The following is a 20,336-nucleotide window of genomic DNA, read 5'->3' as shown; positions in this document are numbered from 1 at the left end:
GATTTTACTTCATGTCTGTGTGACTTATGGATGATAAATTGTTCATATTTATTTTCTAAAGTAATCATCATTCATCATATACTCCCTTGCGCTATTGACATCTCTCTTAAGTATTTTCAATAAGTTTGGAAGGAAAAAGAGACAACTACAAAGGGAGGACACTCAAATAAAAAAAAGGAACATCAAGGACAACAACACCTACTTGGACAATAAGGTTTTCACAACAATCAATGGTGTGGTTGTAAGCATTCTAAATCCTTTTTCATTATGATGTTACCAGGCTTAAGTTATTTGTTGCAAAATTTATGAGCCTTGATCAAAATGTATAATGCTTCCCCCTTTATGTCCTTAAAAGTGAATGCATCGAAATCAATTCTTTCAACTACCTGATGCATATCTTTAGGGGGAGTCCATTCTTATATTTTGATTATGTTGAGACTATTGCTTTATCTTAATAATTTCATATAGTCTCTTGCATGAGAATAATGTTTCTCATATAGTATGCTACTTCACATCAATCCAACTTGTTAAAATAATGTCGCTTTTATCAAAGATTGTTGCTTTCATTTCTAAAGTAGCATGCTTATTGGATTCTCCTACTTTTAAGCTTGATTGAAAGTTTAATGTCCTTGTTGCTCTCTTGATCGCATATTGGTTGATCATTGAACAACCTCAATTATCACTTATGCTTCTTAGTGCCTCATGAAATTTGAATTTGATTTCAAATGGTATGCACTAAGGAAAAAGGAGAATTCATGATTCATTTATACAACTTGTGATCCATTTGATTTATGCTAACAATAACTTGAAAAAGATCACTAGTTATAGAACTCTCTCTTGTGCAAAATATTTTCACACACTTTTATTAAGCATAGGTCTTAAGCAAACGAGACCAAGGACATAAGCACAATGGAGAGAACGTCTTTATGAGAAGGTACAAAAGGGTAAAACCACTTCCTTTCATTCAAACCTGTACCTAAATCTTCCTCCTATATACACTCTTTGCATATCTTGTATAAAAGGAAAAGAAAGCATGTCCTTTGCATTTATCCCTGCTTCATACCTAGTTTAACCTCTTAAAATTTCACTCATGCATTATTACATCTTTGCTAAAACTAGATGAAGTAATTCTATTGTCAAAGAGCTTAAAGCTTAACCTTGTAACGAGGATAAGCTACCTTTGTTCCAAAGGTGGATGGTCCTTAAGTCTCTTTGAAATCCTTAAAGGAAAATGCTTAGAATGTTTGCAAAATGCTTTCATAAGTGCATAAACTCTCTTGAGCATCACTCATATACTATGACACAATGCACTTCACTTTCTCTATGATATAGACTTGTTCTCATTAACCTAATTATGTGCACCTGGCATTTAAGGCCAAAATATGTATTCCTCTCAAGGCACATATGTAGGGGGAGAAATCTATATTATATAGAACTATGATCATGCTTAATTGACATATCTCTTGATCATATCTCTTTCATTTTGGTACAAATGCATATATCCTATTATTCCCGTACCATGACTACGACTAATATGTTTCCAAGTATATTACTATGCTAAGTCGTAGATTGAAAGGGAAATGGAGTCTTCGGCGAAAACAAAGGCTTCCACTCCGTATATCATACTTCGCCATCACTCCAAGCAACTCTCTATTCTTTGGGGGAGAAATGAGCATCAAAGAAAAGGACTTCGTCTTTGAAGAGAGTAGGAGCCCAAAGCTAAAAGACCGGACTTCGCCTTTGGTATAATCTTAACTCATTTATTTATGCCCAAAGGGGAAGATAGCACTTCGAGGGCTCTAATGATTCCGTTTTTTGGCGATTCATGCCAAAAAGGGGGAGAAATGAGCCCAAAGCAAAAGGACCGCACCACCACCACTAAATTCAAAAACTTAGTGATTTCCAAAAGTATTTATCATTTGGTATCCTATTGTGTTCAAAAGGGGGAGAAAGTAGTATTTCAAAAATGGTATATCAAAACCCTCTTGAACACTAAGAGGTGGATCTCTTTTAAGGGAAGTTTTGTTAAGTCAAAAGAAAAGCATTTGAAACAGGGGGAGAAAATTTCAAATCTTAAAAAATGCTTTGCAAACTCTTATTCATTTACCTTTGACTATTTGCAAAAGATCTTTGAAATGGATTTACAAAAGGGATTTGCAAAAACAAAACATGTGGTGCAAACGTGGTCCAAAATGTTACATAAGAAAGGAACATTCCATGCATATCTTGTAAAGAAGTTATATTGGCTCAATTCCAAGCAACCTTTACACTTACATCATGCAAACTAGTTCAATTATGCACTTCTCTATTTGCTTTGGTTTGTGTTGGCATCAATCACCAAAAAGGGGGAGATTGAAAGGGAATTAGGCTTACACCTAGTTCCTAAATAATTTTGGTGGTTGAATTGCCCAACACAAATAATTGGACTAACTAGTTTGCCCAAGTGTATAGATTATACAGGTGTAAAAGGTTCACACTCAGCCAATAAAAAGACCAAGTTTTGGATTCAATAAAGGAGCAATGGGGCAACCGAGGGCTCCCCTGGTCTGGCGCACCGGACTGTCCGGTGTGCCACCGGACAGTGAACAGTACCTGTCCGGTGCACCAGGGGACTCAGACTCAAACTCTTCGCCCTCGGGAATTCTCGGAAGCCGGCGCGCTATAATTCACCGGACTGTCCGGTGTGCACCGGACATGTCCGGTGCTCCAAGGAAGCGCGGTCTCCAGAACTCGCCAGCCTCGGGTTCGCGCGGCAGCCGCTCCGCTAAAATTCACCGGACTGTCCGGTGTACACCGGACTGTCCGGTGTGCCAGCGGAGCAACGGTCATCTTCGCGCCAACGGTCGACTCTGACAGTAAACAGTGCAGAACAGTACACGCGGCAGAAGTCAGAGCAGAGGATCAGAGAGGCACCGGACTGTCCGGTGTGCACCGGACTGTCCGGTGCCACATGTGGACAAAAGCCTCCAACGGTCGACCAGCTCCAACCCCAACGGATAAGATGACGTGGCTGGGGCACCGGACATGTCCGGTGTGCACCGGACTGTCCGGTGCGCCCATCGCCAGCAGACTTCATCAACGGCTAGTTTTTGGATGGTGGCTATAAATACCACCCCAACCGGCCACTTCAAAGGGTGGGAGTCCAAGCAACATTCCAAGTCATCTAGTTGACATACTCAAGCCCTCCCAACCACCTATATTCATTGATCCATCCTATACACAAGATTTAGTCCACTACAACCAACACAAGTGCCACAAAAGAGAGAGCAAGCAATTGAGAGCTACTCAATTGAGTTTAGCCCTAGCGCCTTGTGAGATTCATTGAGAGATAGTGTGTTCTACATCTTTGTGTTCATTTGCGCGTGGAGTTTTTGACTCCCATTCGAACTTCCTCCAAAGTGTTGGAGGCTTGTAAAAGCTAGCAAGAGACACCAAAGATTGTGGTGGTCCTTGTGGGATCGAGAGTGATCCTTGAGAAGAAGAAGAGCTCGCCGATCCTTGTGTGATCGGGAGAGAGGGAAAGGGTTGAAAAAGACCCGTCCTTAAGTGGACTCCTCAACGGGGACTAGGCCTTCGAGGGCCGAACCTCGGTAAAACAAATCACCCGTGTTCATTGTGCTTTTGCTTGTGATTTGTTTGCTTTCCCTTACTCTAAGTTCTCTTGCACTATTCTTTGCTCATATCATTTGGTGTTGCTTCAAGTTAAAATCTCATTTAAGTGAAGCAACACTCCGCAAGAAAAGAACTTGAGTTAGTGCTCTTTTTCATCTAAGCTTTCTTGCTTTGTTATCATAGAATTATTAGTTGTATTGATTTATCACTTCCGCTTTATTTGAAAGCTATACTCTTTACCAGCAAGAACTTAGTTTTTATACTCCGATAATTGTTCATCTTGTTCTAACCACTAATCAAAGGATCTAGTTGGGGGATAAAGTTTTAATTTTCAGGTTTCGCCTATCCACCCCCCCCTCTAGGCGACTTTCAGATACCAATTGAGAGCACCTAGAGGGGGGGTGAATAGGTGATCCTGTGAAACTTAAAAATTTAAGCCACAAAACTTGGTTAAACGTTAGCACAGTTAATGCCAAGTGGCTAGAGAGAAGATCTTGCACAATATGATAACCACAAAGAGTTCAACACAGAGAAGACACAGTGGTTTATCCCGTGGTTCGGCCAAGTACAAAACTTGCCTACTCCACGTTGTGGCGTCCCAACGGACGAGAGTTGCACTCAACTCCTCTCAAGTGATCCAATGATCAACTTGAATACCACAGTGTTATGCTTTTCTTTTCTTATCCTGTTCGCGAGGAATCTCCACAACTTGGAGCCTCTCGCCCTTACACTTTTGATGTTCACAAAGAATCACGAAGTAAGGAAGGGAAGCAACACACACAAATCCACAACAAAATGCGCACACACACGGCCAAGAATCGAGCTCAAAAGACTATCTCAAAGTTCTCACTAGAACGGGGCTCGAATCACTGAGAATGACAAACGAATGCGCAAAGACTGAGTGTGGATGATCAAGAATGCTCTAAGGTTGCTTTATTTACTCCTCCATGCGCCTAGGGGTCCCTTTTATAGCCCCAAGGCAGCTAGGAGCCGTTGAGAGCAAATTTGGAAGGTCATCCTTGCCTTCTGTCGTCTGGCGCACCGGACAGTCCGGTGCCAGATTTCTTTCCTTAAATGGCGAAGCCGACCGTTGGCAGACTTGGAGCCGTTGGCGCACCGGACATGTCCGGTGCACACCGGACAGTCCGGTGCCCCCTTCCGACCGTTGGCCCGGCCACGTGTCGCGCGCAGATTCCGCGGCCGACCGTTGGCCCGGCCGACCGTTGGCTCACCGGACAGTCCGGTGCACACCGGACAGTCCGGTGAATTTTATCCGTACGCCGTCGGCGAATTCCCGAGAGCGGCCACTTCGCTCGAGGCAGCCTGGCGCACCGGACACTGTCCGGTGCACCACCGGACAGTCCGGTGCCCCAGACCGAAACAGCCTTTTGGCTGTACACAGCCAACTCTTCTCTTTTCCTCTTCTTTCTGTTTCTAATACTTAGACAAGTATATTAGTACACAAAACCAATGTACTAAGACTTAGAAACATACCTTTGCTCTTGTTTTGCACTTTGTCCATCCATAATCATGAATTCACATTTAAGCACTTGTGTTGGCACTCAATCACCAAAATACTTAGAAATGGCCCAAGGGCACATTTCCCTCTCATCGTGCCATCTCATCCGCGTAGCAAATGGATCCACCTGAGTACCTGACCACATCTTGCATGCCGTAGTAGCAGGTAGTCAAATATGATCATGCAAAAGGAGTGGGAGCGTGCATCACTTGCATGACGTTGGATCAAGAAGGGGCAGGGCCCGGTCAACAAGAATATGAGTCCTCCTTGCATGCACGCATGCAACAGGCGCTCGACCATCACCTCGTTCTCATGCAGCCCCATAAGAATAGGATTGAATTGGTCTTCATCTCCTCGTGCACCCGCATAAGAATAGGACCGAACTGGTCTTCATCTGGCACGACTGTCAGTGCGGGTGCGGCTCCCAGCGCAGCCTGACCCCGGCGCGACTGCAGGCGCGGGCACTGCTCCTGGCGCGACTGCTAGCACGGCACGACTGTCGGCATGGCCTGCACCGGCACGACTGCCAGGGCCGCGTGACTGCTGGCGTGGGTGTGGCTCCTGGCGCGACCTCGGGCCTCAGCTCAGGCGCATGGCCTTCGGCGCGGCGTGAGCATCTCTGATGTGCGGGCGAGCGGTGCAGCTCTGGCGCGCGGTCGCGACACCAAGGCGGGCACAAACTCTGGTGCTCTGGCGAGATCGAGTGGAGCCCCACCGGATATGGTGGAGCGATTACGAGATTCCACCAACATTAGATCTAAAAAAATTATACCGTTCAATTACGTAGAGGAGAAACCTTAGCTGTCGCGTAGGACAGTCCGGCTAGACCGAGGGACCTGTCGGCTTGATGGAGAGTTGGTGCAGATCTGATTCAGCAGCAACGTCGAGGTAGAGCGTGCTGATAACGTGTTGAGAACTACATTACCACAGATCACCAGATCCGCTCCCTTCCCTCCCGTCAGCAGTAGAGACGCAAGAATCTATAGAGGACTCGTCTCCCTTCTCATAAGCACGATAGAGAAAACACACGAGACATAGGATATAGGGTTGGGTCTCTGACATCTTTCTCTTCTCTCTATTATAAAGGGGTGTACATGTTTCTTATATAGAGATGTAAGACCACTAATGAGCAAAGCAGATATTTGCCTATATAACCCTAACTAGGGTTGCTCCATCTGAGGCCCTACGTGTTTGGTAGTAGAATCCACGTCACGTGGCTGATCTGTCGACACAGTGACACACTCACACACGCACGGCAGGGCCCAGGGCTGCTGCTGCGTTTGCTGCCAGGCAGGCATCGTCGCACTCGCATCATGGTCGGCCCTCGCCCGGCCGGTCCGGTCCGTCCGTCACTCCAGGGAGGGAGGCCCAGCGCAACGATGTAGGCCGGATCAATTCGGCTCGAGACCTAATTTGATCGACCAATTCGGCCCGTAGAGCAGTATGGACGATGGTTGAACGCATTTGTATAGCAAAAACAACGTCAATTATTGAAAAGGGGATGTAGCTCAGAATCTCAGATGGTAGAGCGCTCGCTTAGCATGCGAGAGGCACGGGGATCGATACCCCGCATCTCCATGGTTCATCCATCTCATTTTTTATTTTTGGTTTTTAATCGTCCATGGTGTGGGTGTGGCGGCCATCACAGCATGTGATTCGTGCCACAATCGCAATCCTGACCATCCTAAATAGATGGCGATTTTTTTGTTGTTTCCTGATTCGACGGTGGCCATATCGTACGTATCCTTGGCAAATCATCAGTATCCACGAAATTCAGGAGCGATCGCGTGCAAATGTCATGGGCGACGATGACATGGATTCTTGCAGCGATAGATAGACACGCCACCCCAGGCCAGCCACTGAGATTAGCTGCTTCTGCTGCTGCTTTGTAGAGCTGGAATAGAGACCCAAAATCAAGAAGATGGATGCGTCGCCTTCAGTTTCCTGGTGCAGCAACATGGCTGCCTGGCTGCTCAGGTGACAGCGCCACCAGTCTCTCTTTGTTCCTACGGCCAGTACGTTTGGCGTGGAGCATGCACTAGATACAACTCCGGGGAAGAAGACAGAGCACGAAGCGCGCAGCAGAATCTGGGGAGGAGGAGAGAAGCAGCAGTAGCCTGCACTCCTCGTCCTCCTCCTCCGACTTGTTTTTTCTTTTCTTTTCTTTTCTTTCTGGTCTTGTCTTGTCTTGCATGAGTGACGGGGGCAGCAAGTGCGTTTGTATGACAGAGACACACACAGTCATGTGGCCATAATTTATTACAGGGACATCCACTGTGTCCCCCTGCAGAAATTACATGATCAAATGACAACAACATGCTGGAACCAAAATGGCCCTTGATTATGACAGGCTGCAACCATCAATAGACAAAATAGTGAAGAGCAACAAGATACAGTCGGATACGGAGCATCAATTTCTCTAGGTGTACTCGAAAGCAAGCAGTTAGTGCTTGATCAAGACCTAAACAGCACAAACCAATCTCTCCTCTTTTTTGTTGTATACCATAAACCACATGAAGAAATCCATGGTGTCGTCCCAAACATCTAAATTGTCAACGCAAACCGTTGCCCTGTTGGATTCGAATTTGGATTGCTAAACACCAGGCACCAGATCCCCAGGTCAAAAGGCAGAGGAAAAACATGAAGCAGCAGGCACTGGCAGCAGAGCATCTGCTCAACTTCATCGACAATCAGGGGGCTGCAAAGTGCAAACGAACTTATCCATGGCATCCACCACCACCACCAAGCACCAAGGCCAAAAAAAAGATCAAGGCGGCGTCCTGAAGGCCTGCACGAGGAGCGCGAACCCGGGCGCCCTGGCCTCCTCCTCGAGCCAGAGCCTGCTCTCGAGCGCGCTCCTGGTGCGGAGCATCACGACGGCGCAGCCCGGCGGGTCGCGGCGGAACCACCAGCCGTGCAGGTCCCAGAGCACGTCGACGGGCGCGCCGTCCACGAACACCGTCTGGTTGCCCCGGAAGTTCCAGCGCAGGCGGCGCGCGTGCACGGCGCGCTTGCCGTCCACGCTGACCCACAGCTCGTCCTCCTCCCCGGGCCGGCCGCCCAGCCCGCGGCAGCAGCCCACGGCCACCTCGTGCTCCGGCGCGCCCTCCGCGAACCGCACCCGCGCCGTGTGCGCCGCGGCGCCCGGACCCGCCGCCGCGACGACGACCACGCGGGACACGGCCAGGATGGAGCGCGCCCGCGGGATCTGGCCCTCCAGCTTCGCCTTCACGAACCCCGCCGCCAGGTCGCCCACGGCCAGCACCACCTCGGCGCTGGCCACGGCCACCACGTAGAACCCGGAGACCGGCTCCGGGGACGACGAGCCCGCCCCGTCGTACCTGGCGCCTGTGAGGTCCCAGAAGATCGCGAGCGGCGGGGCGTGTGCGGAGGATGAGGAGGAGGAGGGGAGGCAGTAGGTGCCCCTGCGGCGCCGGAGGAGGACGGCGGGCGACGACGCCGTGGGCCCCGCGAAGGAGAGCGTCGGCTGCCCGCGCGGGGAGTGCGACCAGGTGAGGCGCAGGAGGAGCGGCGGCGACGACGCGACCTGCGGCGTGGCGCGGTAGGAGACGGCGACGGAGAGCGTGGACGGCGGCGACGGCGAGGAGGAGGAGACCGTGAACGTGGACGCCGGGGTGGTGCAGGCGACGCGGACGGCGCCGTCGGAGACGCAGGAGGCCAGGTCCCGCACCGACGACGGGAGCAGCAGGCTCGACGCGCTCACCATTCCTCCGATCTACGCGCGCAAAGCCGTGAAGGGGAGGGGGCGGAGACGGCGTGGGAGTCTGTTCTGTGGGAGAAGAGATGTGGGCTGGTGCCTGGTGGGGACTGGACTGCGGGCGTTATGGATGGGCGACCGGCCTCAGGTGGTGGGCCGGGGGCGCGGGCGGCGACGTGGCAAGGCGACCCGACGGCGAGGGTGGCTGGCGGGCGGCACCGCACGGCGCACGCGCTGCACTGAAGCCCCGCAGGCGCAGCAGAACAGAGCACGAGACAGCCGACTGGTAACTGCCGGAGCGGGGGGCCGGTAGTCCTGTAAGTTTGGGCCGTGCCTGTTGGGCCAGCACGAGCCCGGCACGAAATTAATGGCACGAAGCCCGGTCCGGCACGACCAAAAAATACTCGGGCCAGCACGGCACGTTACGCGGGCTGGGCCGTGCTCCAGTTTTCGGCCCGACGGCCCAAGTAGCCCGGCACGCCATAGTGGGCCGTGCTCGGGCCAGCCCGGCACGATTTAGGGTTAGGTGGCCGCTGCCCTCTTTATTACCTTGGCTTCGGATGGCGGCGGCGGCTTGACCGTGTCCTGAACGAACGTACACAGCACGTACGGCCGTATGGCTCAGGAACAGAGCAGCAGCGGAGGAAGATCTTGCTGCCGTCGTGGTAGCGGCGGAGGAGCCGGCGAGCAGCGTGGAATGCACGACCGGAGGGCGAGGCGGCGGTAGGCGTCATCACTGAGCACGAGCTGGAGCCAGCGCTGGAGGCCGAAGGACTCCTTGCGCTGCGAGCGGCGGAACTCTTGGAAGCTGGAATGACCACGCGACGGCGAGGAGGTCCTCCACCAGGGCCTCGTCCGACAGCTGTTCGGTTGATGTGATAGATGGTGTGCGTTGAATCCTCCAGAGAAGAGAATGGCAAACAAACGGGAGGAATAGCGATGGAGGAAGAAGGCTTTTCGTGGGCTGACGTGAATTCCAGGGGAGGGGCTCCTCGGTTCCTCCGTCCGTAGCTGCAGCCACGCTCGGTTTCTCCGTCCACGGCTCTTCGGTTCCACGTAGTGCTGCAAGTTGCGGGCCGGGCCTGGGCCAGCACGGCCCGATGCAAGCCCGTCGTGCTTTAGGGCCGTGCTGGGCCTACGTTTTAAAAGGTGAGCACGTTTTAGCCCGGCCCGAAAGAAATTCGTGCTAGCACGGCACGAAAGATTTAAGCCCGAAGCACGATGGGCCCGTGCCGGGTCGGCCCGGCCCGGCCCAACTTGCAGGACTGGGCCGGCCGAGGAGGAGCCGGGCTGCCGGAGGATGCTTCGGCTTTAAGGCTAGCGGAGGCCGTGGTAGCCGTCGGATCACGGACGGGGACACACCCACCGTCCGTTCCGCTCCGCCGTCCCGCACGCTTTAAAGGCCGTTGCTCCGATGTCGCGGGCGTGCAGTGCAGTGCGGCTCTGTCATTCATTCGTTCCACGCGAACTCTAAACTCTATGAATAAAGGGCCTGTTTTGGTTCAGCTTTTTCGAAAATCTAGTTGTGGAGAGAATTTAACTGTACAGAGAATCTAAGTATCATTATAATTATATGCGAAGGAAGATAAAGTTGTCCATAGGGCTTAGGATCTATAAAGTGATGGATTACTACTGTTGCGACGACTCAACTCATTATATGTTTATGTTGATTTTGAATGTTTTTTACCGAAACGAATTTTATATAAACTAGCTGAAAAGCTGAGTGTTTGGCAGTCCGCAGCAGCTTTTGGTGGCCAGAAGCTGCGAAAATCCGAAACAAACAGGCACAAAGCGTGTCGGAGTCTAAGATTTCAAGTATTTCTTTCTATTAAGCCGATGCGGCTTCCTCCACGTACGCACGGTCCACGTTAGCTGAAAAACCTGAGCCGCACGTCTACACGCCGTTTAGCATCGTCGTCGTACGCGTGGCTGCCGGTAGCTTCTTTTGCTTTACCTGCGCACGTGCCTTGCTCTACCACTACCGTTCTAGCTTCCTCTGGTCAATAAAAAAAAAGGAAAACACGCCGGCACCGCCTAGAAGGCTCTCGGTCTGCTTGCTCCTTCTTACCACAACGACCACGCTGCTAGCGCCGACAGCGACGCCGCCGCTGCCTCAACGTGCGTCCAGCCCCCGCCGCCGTCGTTTCTTGGAGGTAAATAGATCCTTTTCAGGCTTCACTTTCCTTTACCCTATTCGTTGCTCAGTAGAAGGGTCCCAAACTCTGATTGCTTTCCAGTATGGAGACATTGCGTTTGGTTTTGAATCTTTGCAATGGGGTCTCCATGTACACTTGAAAGCACGCATGTTTTTGCTGCCCTTTTTTAGTCTACCTACACTATAAGGCATAGATGCCTTTTGATCTCTTTTATTATGCCACATTAGAAACCCTAAATGTGTTTTTCTCTGAAATGTGTTTTCCCCTGAAATGGACCTGCCTTTGCTTTTTACTGCTCGCCCCGCATCCACAAACGCGTTCGTGCATTTGGACTGCTACCTAATATCTATGCTCCTTCATTTTTTTTACCCCCTTTACAAACAAGATTAGGGTATTGCATTTCCCTAAAATAAAAGGTGATTCGCTCTGTGCTAATATAAGGCATGGTCAGGGGTCCAACATACAAATGTAGACTTCAATCTAACCTTTCTTATTTTTTTGGACCTTTTCTACAGTATATGTTATTTTGGGGTGTATTCATGGAATATTTTAGTTCATCTTATTGTATTGTCTTCTTAAAATTTCTTTACTCACGCTTTACATGATACAACCAATTGCCTTTTATAGGTCTTCAATATGTATACCACCCAAAGCCTATTTACAATTGCATTCATTAGTTGTAAGAATTATGTTATACATGGGAATATTGCTTCAAATCTGCATATTTTAGCTTAATATTACTCTTCCATTACCGTCTCTATTTATGTGGTCGTATTTTACTTTTTATGCTCTTTTCTTAATGCTCCGACTTAGCCTCTTGCTGCGAAGTGTCAGCCGCAAAATCATATATGTAAATATTGTGTTCATTGTTACTACCTACGTAAATGTTACTGTCTTTCATCTTTTACATTGCTAATACCTTTTTAGTTCGGCCCATATATATTTTTTTACGTGCATTATGCGCCTGATCATCAAATGTTATATCACCCAAGCCCTACTTACATTTACATTCATTCGTTGTAAGTATTTCGTTATAGATGACAATCTTGCTTAAAACCTGGAAGTTTCAGCTTAATATTAGTCCTCGATTGTTGCCTCTATTTACGTGGTTGTATTTTATTTTTATGCTCTTTTCTTGAATGCTCTGACTAGGCCTCTTGCTTGATATATGTCCTCTATTATTACCTTCATTTGAGTGACTGTATTCTCTTACTTCTTATGTAATATCACATACAATTCGGCTGTTTAAGATTACTATTTATGTGTATATTGCTTAAAATCTAGAAGTTTTGCCTTCATATCAATCCTCTATTTTTATCTCCAATTATGTAACTATATTCTATTTCCAATGCTATTTTCTTATGCAATGCATTATCGTTTTCATTGATATCAGTCGTCTATTATTAAATTCTGTTGTAGATGACGATCTTGCTTAAAACCTAAAAGTTTCAGCTTAATATTAGTCCTGTTGCTTCTATTTACATGGTTGTATTCTATTTTTGTTGCTCTTCTCTTCAATGCTCTGGCTAGGCCTCCTTATTGATCTCAGTCCTCTATTATTGCCTTCATTTGAGTGACTGTATTCCGTTACTTCTTATGTAGTATGCCATACAATTTGGATGTTTCGGATTACTATTTATGTGTATATTACTTAAAACCTGGATGTTTTGGCTTCATATCAATCCTCTATTATTATCTCCATTTATGTAATTATATTCTATTTTCAATGCACTTCTCTTATGCAATGCCTTAGGCTTTTTATTGATATCAGTCGTCTATTATTACGTCTATTTGTGTGGTTGTACTCTAATTTATTTATGCTTTGTTTTTCTTTTGCTCAAAACGTGCCTCTGTAGCTATTTGTGTTGGCGCTAAGGTGTATGGTCGCAAGAATTGGATCTTTCAACAAGCAAAACATACAAGTGAGTAATATGTTTATTCTTACTACATATGCAAATATTACTTTTTTCCTTCTATTACGTTCAATTGGATCTTTCAACAATCAAAGCATACAAGTGAGTACTATGTTTATTCTCACTACCTATGCAAATATTACTTTCTTCCTTCTATTACGTTGCTGCTGTCTTTTTGGTTTGAGCCGTATTTCAAATTGTGTCACATTCGTAGTTGTTTACAACAAAATGTCATTTATAGCTTCAGATGGAAGAAACCTATCCTTGCCATCAAACAAATTAAACATTCTAGCATATCCGTCAACTCCAACAAAACTACTATCTAGAACAAAACAAAAAATTTCACCCTCTACAACATTGTCCAACCTATCAACAACCATTCTCTAGATGTAAGTCAAACTCAACGTGTTTAATACTTCATTTTTTCCAACTTATTTAGCTTTACATGTCCCTATGCTTACACATTGATTTACATGCCAGCAACATAACAACCTTGAAGCTCAAGGCAGCCTTGGAATTGAAGACCAAAATCTACAGTCTTTTGAGTCACCACCGAAAAGGTACTGAAATAAAATGCACAAAATGACGATCTTCTCCCTTCTGAAATCCATCATTTCACCGTTGTTTTTGAATCAGGGCTAGACGCAAATCTTTAAAATTTGATTGCGATGAGGATGCATCCGATAAGGATAAATGTATGACTATTTCATTCACTTCCTGCATTGTATGTAAAGGCTATTTCCCCCCACTGTGCAACTGCCCTCAAGACACACATGCTAATTATTGTTGCTCAAAATTAAACAAACAATGCCAAACATCTAATGACAATAGCTTTTCTTACAGTCAAATAAGTTAATTTAAAATTTGGAGAATCAAATACTAACTTACCAAAATTACAACTGCAATGGAAAATGACTTACAAAGATTTACCATATAAATCACTTTTATACCATTATGCTTTATGACTACTAATTTGTAGCTACCAGATTTTTTGCACATGGTACTTAAGTATCAAAACTACAAATCGTTCTATACAACCCATTCTGTATGAACTGACCAAGATTTTCCTTGCCATGACGGATGTGTGGTACATGGGAAAAAATGATAGGATTCAACATCCATCTGATACGCAAAAAACCTGTAATGGCTATAATGCAGCCTGACTACTATTCCTAATCTTGGTCACTGTATGTACCATCTTTTGTCTACCAACGACGTTTATGTCTTATTTGGAAAACAATATCCAAATGTCTTTTGTTTATGCATCATAATATATATGTAGACCTAATGATATTAAAGACACTGTTTGTACGTCTCCACATTCCATGCTGACCATGTATTATGTAATGATCACAACCATCTGCGACACTCTATATACATATGTATAATATATTGTCCTGTCTCTGCGATTAAGACACAAATAAGTATTTAATTTCCACGCGCGCGCTGGCGCGCGCCATTGACTAGTATATATATATATATATATATATATATATATATATATATATATATATATATATATATATATATATATATATATATATATATATATATATATATATATATATATATATATATATATAGCGATGCCGCGTGCGACGACGGCGGTTGCCCCATAGCGTGCGCAGCGGTGGACCCCAGCCGTGGTCGCAGCTCCATGACCTCGACGCGCGGTGGCGGAGGTTCCTCGATCCAGAGTAGTGGCGACGGTTCCCAGGTCGTCGGCGGCGGCTCCCCGATCCAGAGGGCGAGCGACAGCGGGGCCCTTGTGCGGCCTCCTCTTCCATGGGGAAGTCTTCAGAAGTCTCGTCACGATGTTCGGCGATATGGACCATAGTGTCGAACAAGAAAACAAGCAAAAACCTAAAGCCTATCCCCCTACCTGGCGCGCCAAATGTCGGAGAGGAAATTCTCCGAACGGGTGGCGGAGTACACCCGCCCTAAGTCCTAAGATGTGGAGGGGGCTTAAGCGTTCTGCTTGCTGCGAGATGAAGGAAAGAGCACAAGAACACGCAAGAGTTTAGAGTGGTTCGGGCCGCCGGAGCGTAATACCCTACTCTATTGTGTGTTATATTGCTTGAGAGCTTGAGTTGTCTTGGATGACTTGGGTCTAAGCCTAAAGATTGAGCTTGTGTTGTAACGTCGCATGCCTCCCCTTTTATAGTTCAAAGGGGGCATGTACAAGGGTTCTCAGCCTCGACATGCGGGCCCAGGGACAGATGGAAACAAGGAACTGCTGCTTTCCCTGCCCGTGTAATCTCCGTGCGCCATAATATCCGTAGTGCGTACAATGTTGATATCTTGCCGCAGCGCCCTTGGTAACGCGCGAGTCATGATAGATGTGGTGCGTGCCATGGCACAGGTGTACTGTTGGCCAACGTGAATAGTCGGACACGCCGCCTTCAAGATGGCTTGGGCGCCGCCTGCCAGTTGAGTGGACAGGGCGCATTAAATGCCGAAGGGGCACATCGTCTGTCAGTGGGGTAGTCAGACGGCGCGTCTTTTCCACAATAAATGCAAGGGCAGCGTGGCTCAGTGGTCTTACGTCAAGCCCATCCCGCAAGCTTACGTCACGCACAATAGGTCGCTTGGCTGCACCAGATCTTCGTCTGGCCACGTTGCGTGGACAGGTTCGCACCAAGCTGGGTCTCGACACATGTCGCCCCCGGACCCCTTCCTGAGTAGGGTCTAGGTATTCTTTGCCCCAGAATCCCGAGATCCGGCGGTGAGTAGTCCGGACCCAACTCAGAAGGGTCCGAGACCCATCTCGGAGGTCCGTTCGCCACGTACGGGGGTCCGGCGCTTTCCTTGCAATAGGTCCAGACTCACTGCGTGTATGCCGGAGCACGTCCCTTTCCCTGGCCACGTGGCGACCCCGGGGCGGTCGATGTGGCGCGGCTGCGAACTAGTCTCCGCGCAACTAGAGACCTCTCCGCCGGCGTAGAGCCTTCATATTGTGGTTAGGGGTGCCCCTGTTTCAGGGTACCGACAATATCTTTCCTAAATTTACGCGTATGTAAGGAAACATGTTTGACTCATGCATGCATTTTGCCATAATTTTTGGATCTTTATAAAAATAGAAACCAAATGCATGCGGCTGACATGTTTTTCGGATCCGCTATAAAAATAGGATCGTAATAACAACCTACTAGAGTATCAACCTCTCACATTGGCTCGGTATTTACGCTTATAATTGAGGGATTTTATTCTCAAAACTTAAGGTTTTTACGCTCCAACCCGGAGATGCGTCCACCAGTGAACATGCCAGATTTTTTACGCAGTATATCGAATTGCATAAATACCTACACCGTGTAGTATAATTTGTATCAATATATATCATAAACTAGTTTTAATATGTTTAGCTGCATGGCTGTTTGAGTGATCCTATATTTATGAAGGAAATAAAACATTAAATACGATTTTTTGTTTCAATGTGTGCAATTCATTTTCTTTCATTGCACATTCTTTCCATCATAAATTCGTGTGCATGCAGCTGGTAATAGATTTTTATGCAGTATACCGAATTACATAATTATCTACACAATGTAGCATATTTAGTATCAGTATATATCATAAAATGGTCCTTACGAGTCTATTTGTATGGCTGTTGCAGCGATCCTAAATTTATGGAGGAAATAAAACATTTAAAAATAGAAACCGTCACACATATATTTCCTAAAATTACGCGCATGCAAGGAAACGTATTTGACTCGTGCATGCTGAAAGTCGCCTAGAGGGGGGGTGAATAGGGCGAAACTGAAATTCTCAAAAATAATCACAACTACAAGCCGGGTTAGCGTTAGAAATATAATCGAGTCCGCGAGAGAGGGTGCAAAACAAATCGCAAGCGTATAAGGAGTGTGACACGTGAATTTGTTTTACCGAGGTTCGGTTCTCGCAAACCTACTCCCCGTTGAGGTGGTCACAAAGACCGAGTCTCTTTCAACCCTTTCCCTCTCTCAAACGGTCCCTTGGACCGATTGAGCTTTCTCTTCTCAAATGCTTGGAACACAAAGTTCCCACAAGGACCACCACAAGATTGGTGTCTCTTGCCTCAATTACAAGTGAGTTTGATCGCAATGAAGAATCAAAGAAAGAAGAAAGCAATCCAAGCGCAAGAGCTCGAAAGAACACAAGCAAATCTCTCTCACTAATCACTAGGGCGTTGTGCGGAGTTTGGAGAGGATTTGATCACTTGGGTGTGTCTAGAATTGAATGCTAGAGCTCTTGTAAGTAGTTGAAGTGGAAAAACTTGGATGACTTGAATGTGGGGTGGTTGGGGGTATTTATAGCCCCAACCACCAAACTAGCCGTTTGGTGGTGGCTGACTGTCGTATGGTGCACCGGACAGTCCGGTGCACACCGGACATGTCCGGTGCGCCAGCCACGTCACCAAGCCGTTGGGATTTGATCGTTGGAGCTTCTGACTTCTGGGCCCGCCTGGCTATCCGGTGTACACCGGACAAGTACTGTAGATTGTCCGGTGCACCGTCTCGCGCGTGTCTGACTTCTGCGCGCATTAAATGCGCCTGCAGGTGACCGTTGGCGCGAAGTAGCCGTTGCTCCGCTGGCTCACCGGACAGTCCGGTGAATTATAGCGGAGCAAATTCCCGAAGCTGGCGAGTTCCAGAGCCGCTCTTCCTTGGGGCACCGGACACTGTCCGGTGTACACCGGACAGTCCGGTGAATTATAGCGGAGCGCCTCTGGATTTTCCCGAAGGTGATGAGTTTGGCCTGGAATCCTCTGGTGCACCGGACACTGTCCGGTGGCACACCGGACAGTCCGGTGCGCCTGACCAGAGGTGCCTTCGGTTATCCCTTGCTCTCTTTGTTGAACCCAATTCTTGGTCTTTTTATTGGCTAAGTGTGAACCTTTGACACATGTATAACTTACACACTAGAGCAAACTAGTTAGTCCATTTATCTGTGTTGGGCAATTCAACCACCAAAAACAACTAGGAATTAGGTGTAAGCCTAATTCCCTTTCACATGCATTTCTTTTTTGCGGGCACAGACGTGAGGCGGGTGGCGCACCCGACAGGCTGGTTGAGTCGACGCGCTAGGTTGAACCACGTTGTAGGGATGGTCGGCCAGAGCTTTCTTTAAATATTGGAAGCCTAGGGCTGCCGTTATACCTGTCGTATTATATATATATATGTCTTAGTTTTTGCAATTTTATAATTTAAATCGCCATTTTGCACTATTTTTGTAGAATTTCGGGGGAGAGCATCCCTGCCTTTTCATTTCCTTCGTAGCACATTTTCGCACTAAAACATTGGAGACAGGTATAGACAAGATCCAAATCTCGCACCGCCTTAATTTTTTTTATCAGTTTCATATTTTTTTTATCCAGAACAAACTGGCTATGTTTCTTTAGAAAATAAGCCGGGTTTTATTATATTTAGAAAATACAAAACCGTATTTAAAAATCGACTAGGTCCTACCAGTCGCAAAAAAAATCCAGTATCAATAATTTAGTACTCAAAGAATCTGGTTCTAAAGTTTGATCATAAAAAAAACCATAATAGTTGGGTGCATGAAAATGATTCTTTTTATGAGTATCTTAACTTTTTCATATATAGGAAAAAGTCTCTCTATACAGAGTAACGCGGGGGTGTCGAAAAGTAGTGTTAGTCGAGATCTGATTCCTAATTTCTCGTGCGAAAATTTCTCTATTAGCATGCGAAGATTAAACCATCAAATGTTGTGATATTCTGACAGAAGAGATAATAAAATTAATAAACTATCCAATTTAGCGATAGGTGGGCGACCGAGAATTTTTCTCGAGTGCGAATGAGTGAAGAAAAAGTACGTATAAAAGACTCGTATTTGTCTGTGAGGATGGTCTATGATATTAGAGATCTGACAGAAGTAAGTACCATCAGTACGAGAGTATATGGGATGTTAGAAATAGTATCAGAGTCGACTCTCACATTTTCACGGACGTGTGTGGCCTAAAAGCGTATGGCATAGAGGTTCGGGCATATTTTCGGTTAGATTTGCATCGTTTCATCCGTGCATGCATGGACGACGGAAGATTAAGACCTCGGGTTGATCCATCATCGCAAGTGTAAGTTCAATAATACCATCTCTCGCCCGATCTTCTCACGCATCTCTCCAAATCCTCTTTAATGGAATTTCTATGACTTCTTTTTGCAAGAAAAACACGAGAGGCACAATCCGGGAAGAACAAGGTTCATGACACGCCCTTCGTGACCCCAAGTGCTACCCAATTTTGCCATGCTCATGTTCATGGAATTCGTCCTTTTTTTTTCTTCTTCTTCTGAGCAGCACACAGCACGCAGCGGGGTGTCGGCTGGACAGGACGGCAGATGAAATGATGGCAGAGTGCGGACACGCACGCAGCAATAGCAGCATGACGATGAGCGCACGCGTCGACGCCCAACTACCAGTTAGTACTAACTGCCGGCCACCATCCATGACCGCCCGCAGATTATCACAAAGCAACTCGTGAAAAGCTCATAAAAAAGCGATCGGCTTCGATCTCCGACAATGCCGGCAAAACCAGGTGCTTGATCCCAGCAGCATTAAACCAAAAAAAAACATTAAATACTGTGTGCACGATGGCTCGTTTATTGACTTTGCTTCGTAACCCTGCATTAATAAAATAAAACATTAAGAATTGGTTTCGACGGCGACGTCCGAAACCAATTCTTAATCCTGTTCGTTTTCCAGCTGCATTTGTCGTCGTCTTCCACTGTAGATCTTAATCAGAGAGCGGGAAGCTTCCACTGCATCAAGAGCGAGCCAGTTGGTCCTAGTTTTAGTCACCACCTACTGCTGATGCTGGATCGATCTGCGCGAGGTCCTGCTGCTATTGAACGGGTTCCTTAGATCAATCCGATCTGGGAAGTGAGGAATGTCAAACACTGTTTAACAAATCAACATACTAAAAAATGTTTTATAAACGCATATATATCCTTTTTTTTTGTACCTGTTGAGCTAGGGGGATGAAAAAAATGTTTATAAACGCATAGGTTGACACTTGACAGAGGAGGTCTCTCTAGTCTCTACCGCCAACCTACTACTGCTGGAGTGCTGGGTCCTTGTTTTGTCCCATCTGACAGCAGCAAGGCAGTTGAGGCTAGAGGAGATGGTGCACAGACTTTCTGTAGTCTCAAGTATCTCACCAAACTAAAAGGTAGAAGAGAAAAAAACCAGCATGCATACAGTTACAGTTCCAGATATCCAAATTCCAAGTGTCATGTTTCTCACCAGGAAGTTAGAACTAACAGGTGGTCAATCAGAGCTAGTAGCTGTTAGTTGAAACAGCACAAAAAAAAAAAAAAACAGTACAGTCTTCTGGCCAGCATGCCAAGTCTCCATTAAATCATGGGAGCCCCACTTGGCCCTGAGCTTAGCAATCCTTTTACACTAACATGGTTGTACAGTGCTCA

General features: G+C 46.8%; 1 protein-coding gene, 1 long non-coding RNA gene and 1 other non-coding gene across 4 annotated transcripts; 2 read left to right on the top strand and 1 right to left on the bottom strand.

Moving 5' to 3' along the window:
- Positions 1 to 6,628: 6,628 nt before the first annotated feature.
- Positions 6,629 to 6,709, top strand: TRNAA-AGC (transfer RNA alanine (anticodon AGC)). The gene has a single exon. It is a non-coding gene; the product is annotated as a tRNA-Ala (tRNA).
- Positions 6,710 to 7,351: 642 nt separating this feature from the next.
- Positions 7,352 to 8,935, bottom strand: LOC100304397 (uncharacterized). Its single transcript, NM_001165833.1, has one exon. The coding sequence runs from the start codon at positions 8,856 to 8,858 to the stop codon at positions 7,899 to 7,901; it is 960 nt and encodes a 319-aa protein (NP_001159305.1). The 5' UTR covers positions 8,859 to 8,935; the 3' UTR covers positions 7,352 to 7,898.
- A 1,935-nt stretch (positions 8,936 to 10,870) lies between these two features.
- LOC103654341 (uncharacterized) lies at positions 10,871 to 20,266 on the top strand. Of its 2 annotated transcripts, XR_002269256.3 has the most exons (6): positions 10,871 to 11,002; positions 12,862 to 12,927; positions 13,399 to 13,478; positions 18,131 to 19,112; positions 19,210 to 19,447; positions 19,615 to 20,266. It is a non-coding gene; the product is annotated as an uncharacterized lncRNA (long non-coding RNA). The 2 variants fall into 2 exon arrangements; XR_002269255.1 differs by lacking the exon at positions 19,615 to 20,266 and having other exon boundaries at positions 19,210 to 19,613.
- The last annotated feature ends 70 nt before the right edge of the window (positions 20,267 to 20,336 follow it).

The sequence above is a fragment of the Zea mays genome, chromosome 4, assembly GCF_902167145.1.
Source record: "Zea mays cultivar B73 chromosome 4, Zm-B73-REFERENCE-NAM-5.0, whole genome shotgun sequence".
NCBI classification, from domain to species: Eukaryota; Viridiplantae; Streptophyta; class Magnoliopsida; order Poales; family Poaceae; genus Zea; species Zea mays.
Note: the sequence above shows the minus strand (reverse complement) of the source record. Positions and strands in the feature narration are given on the sequence as shown.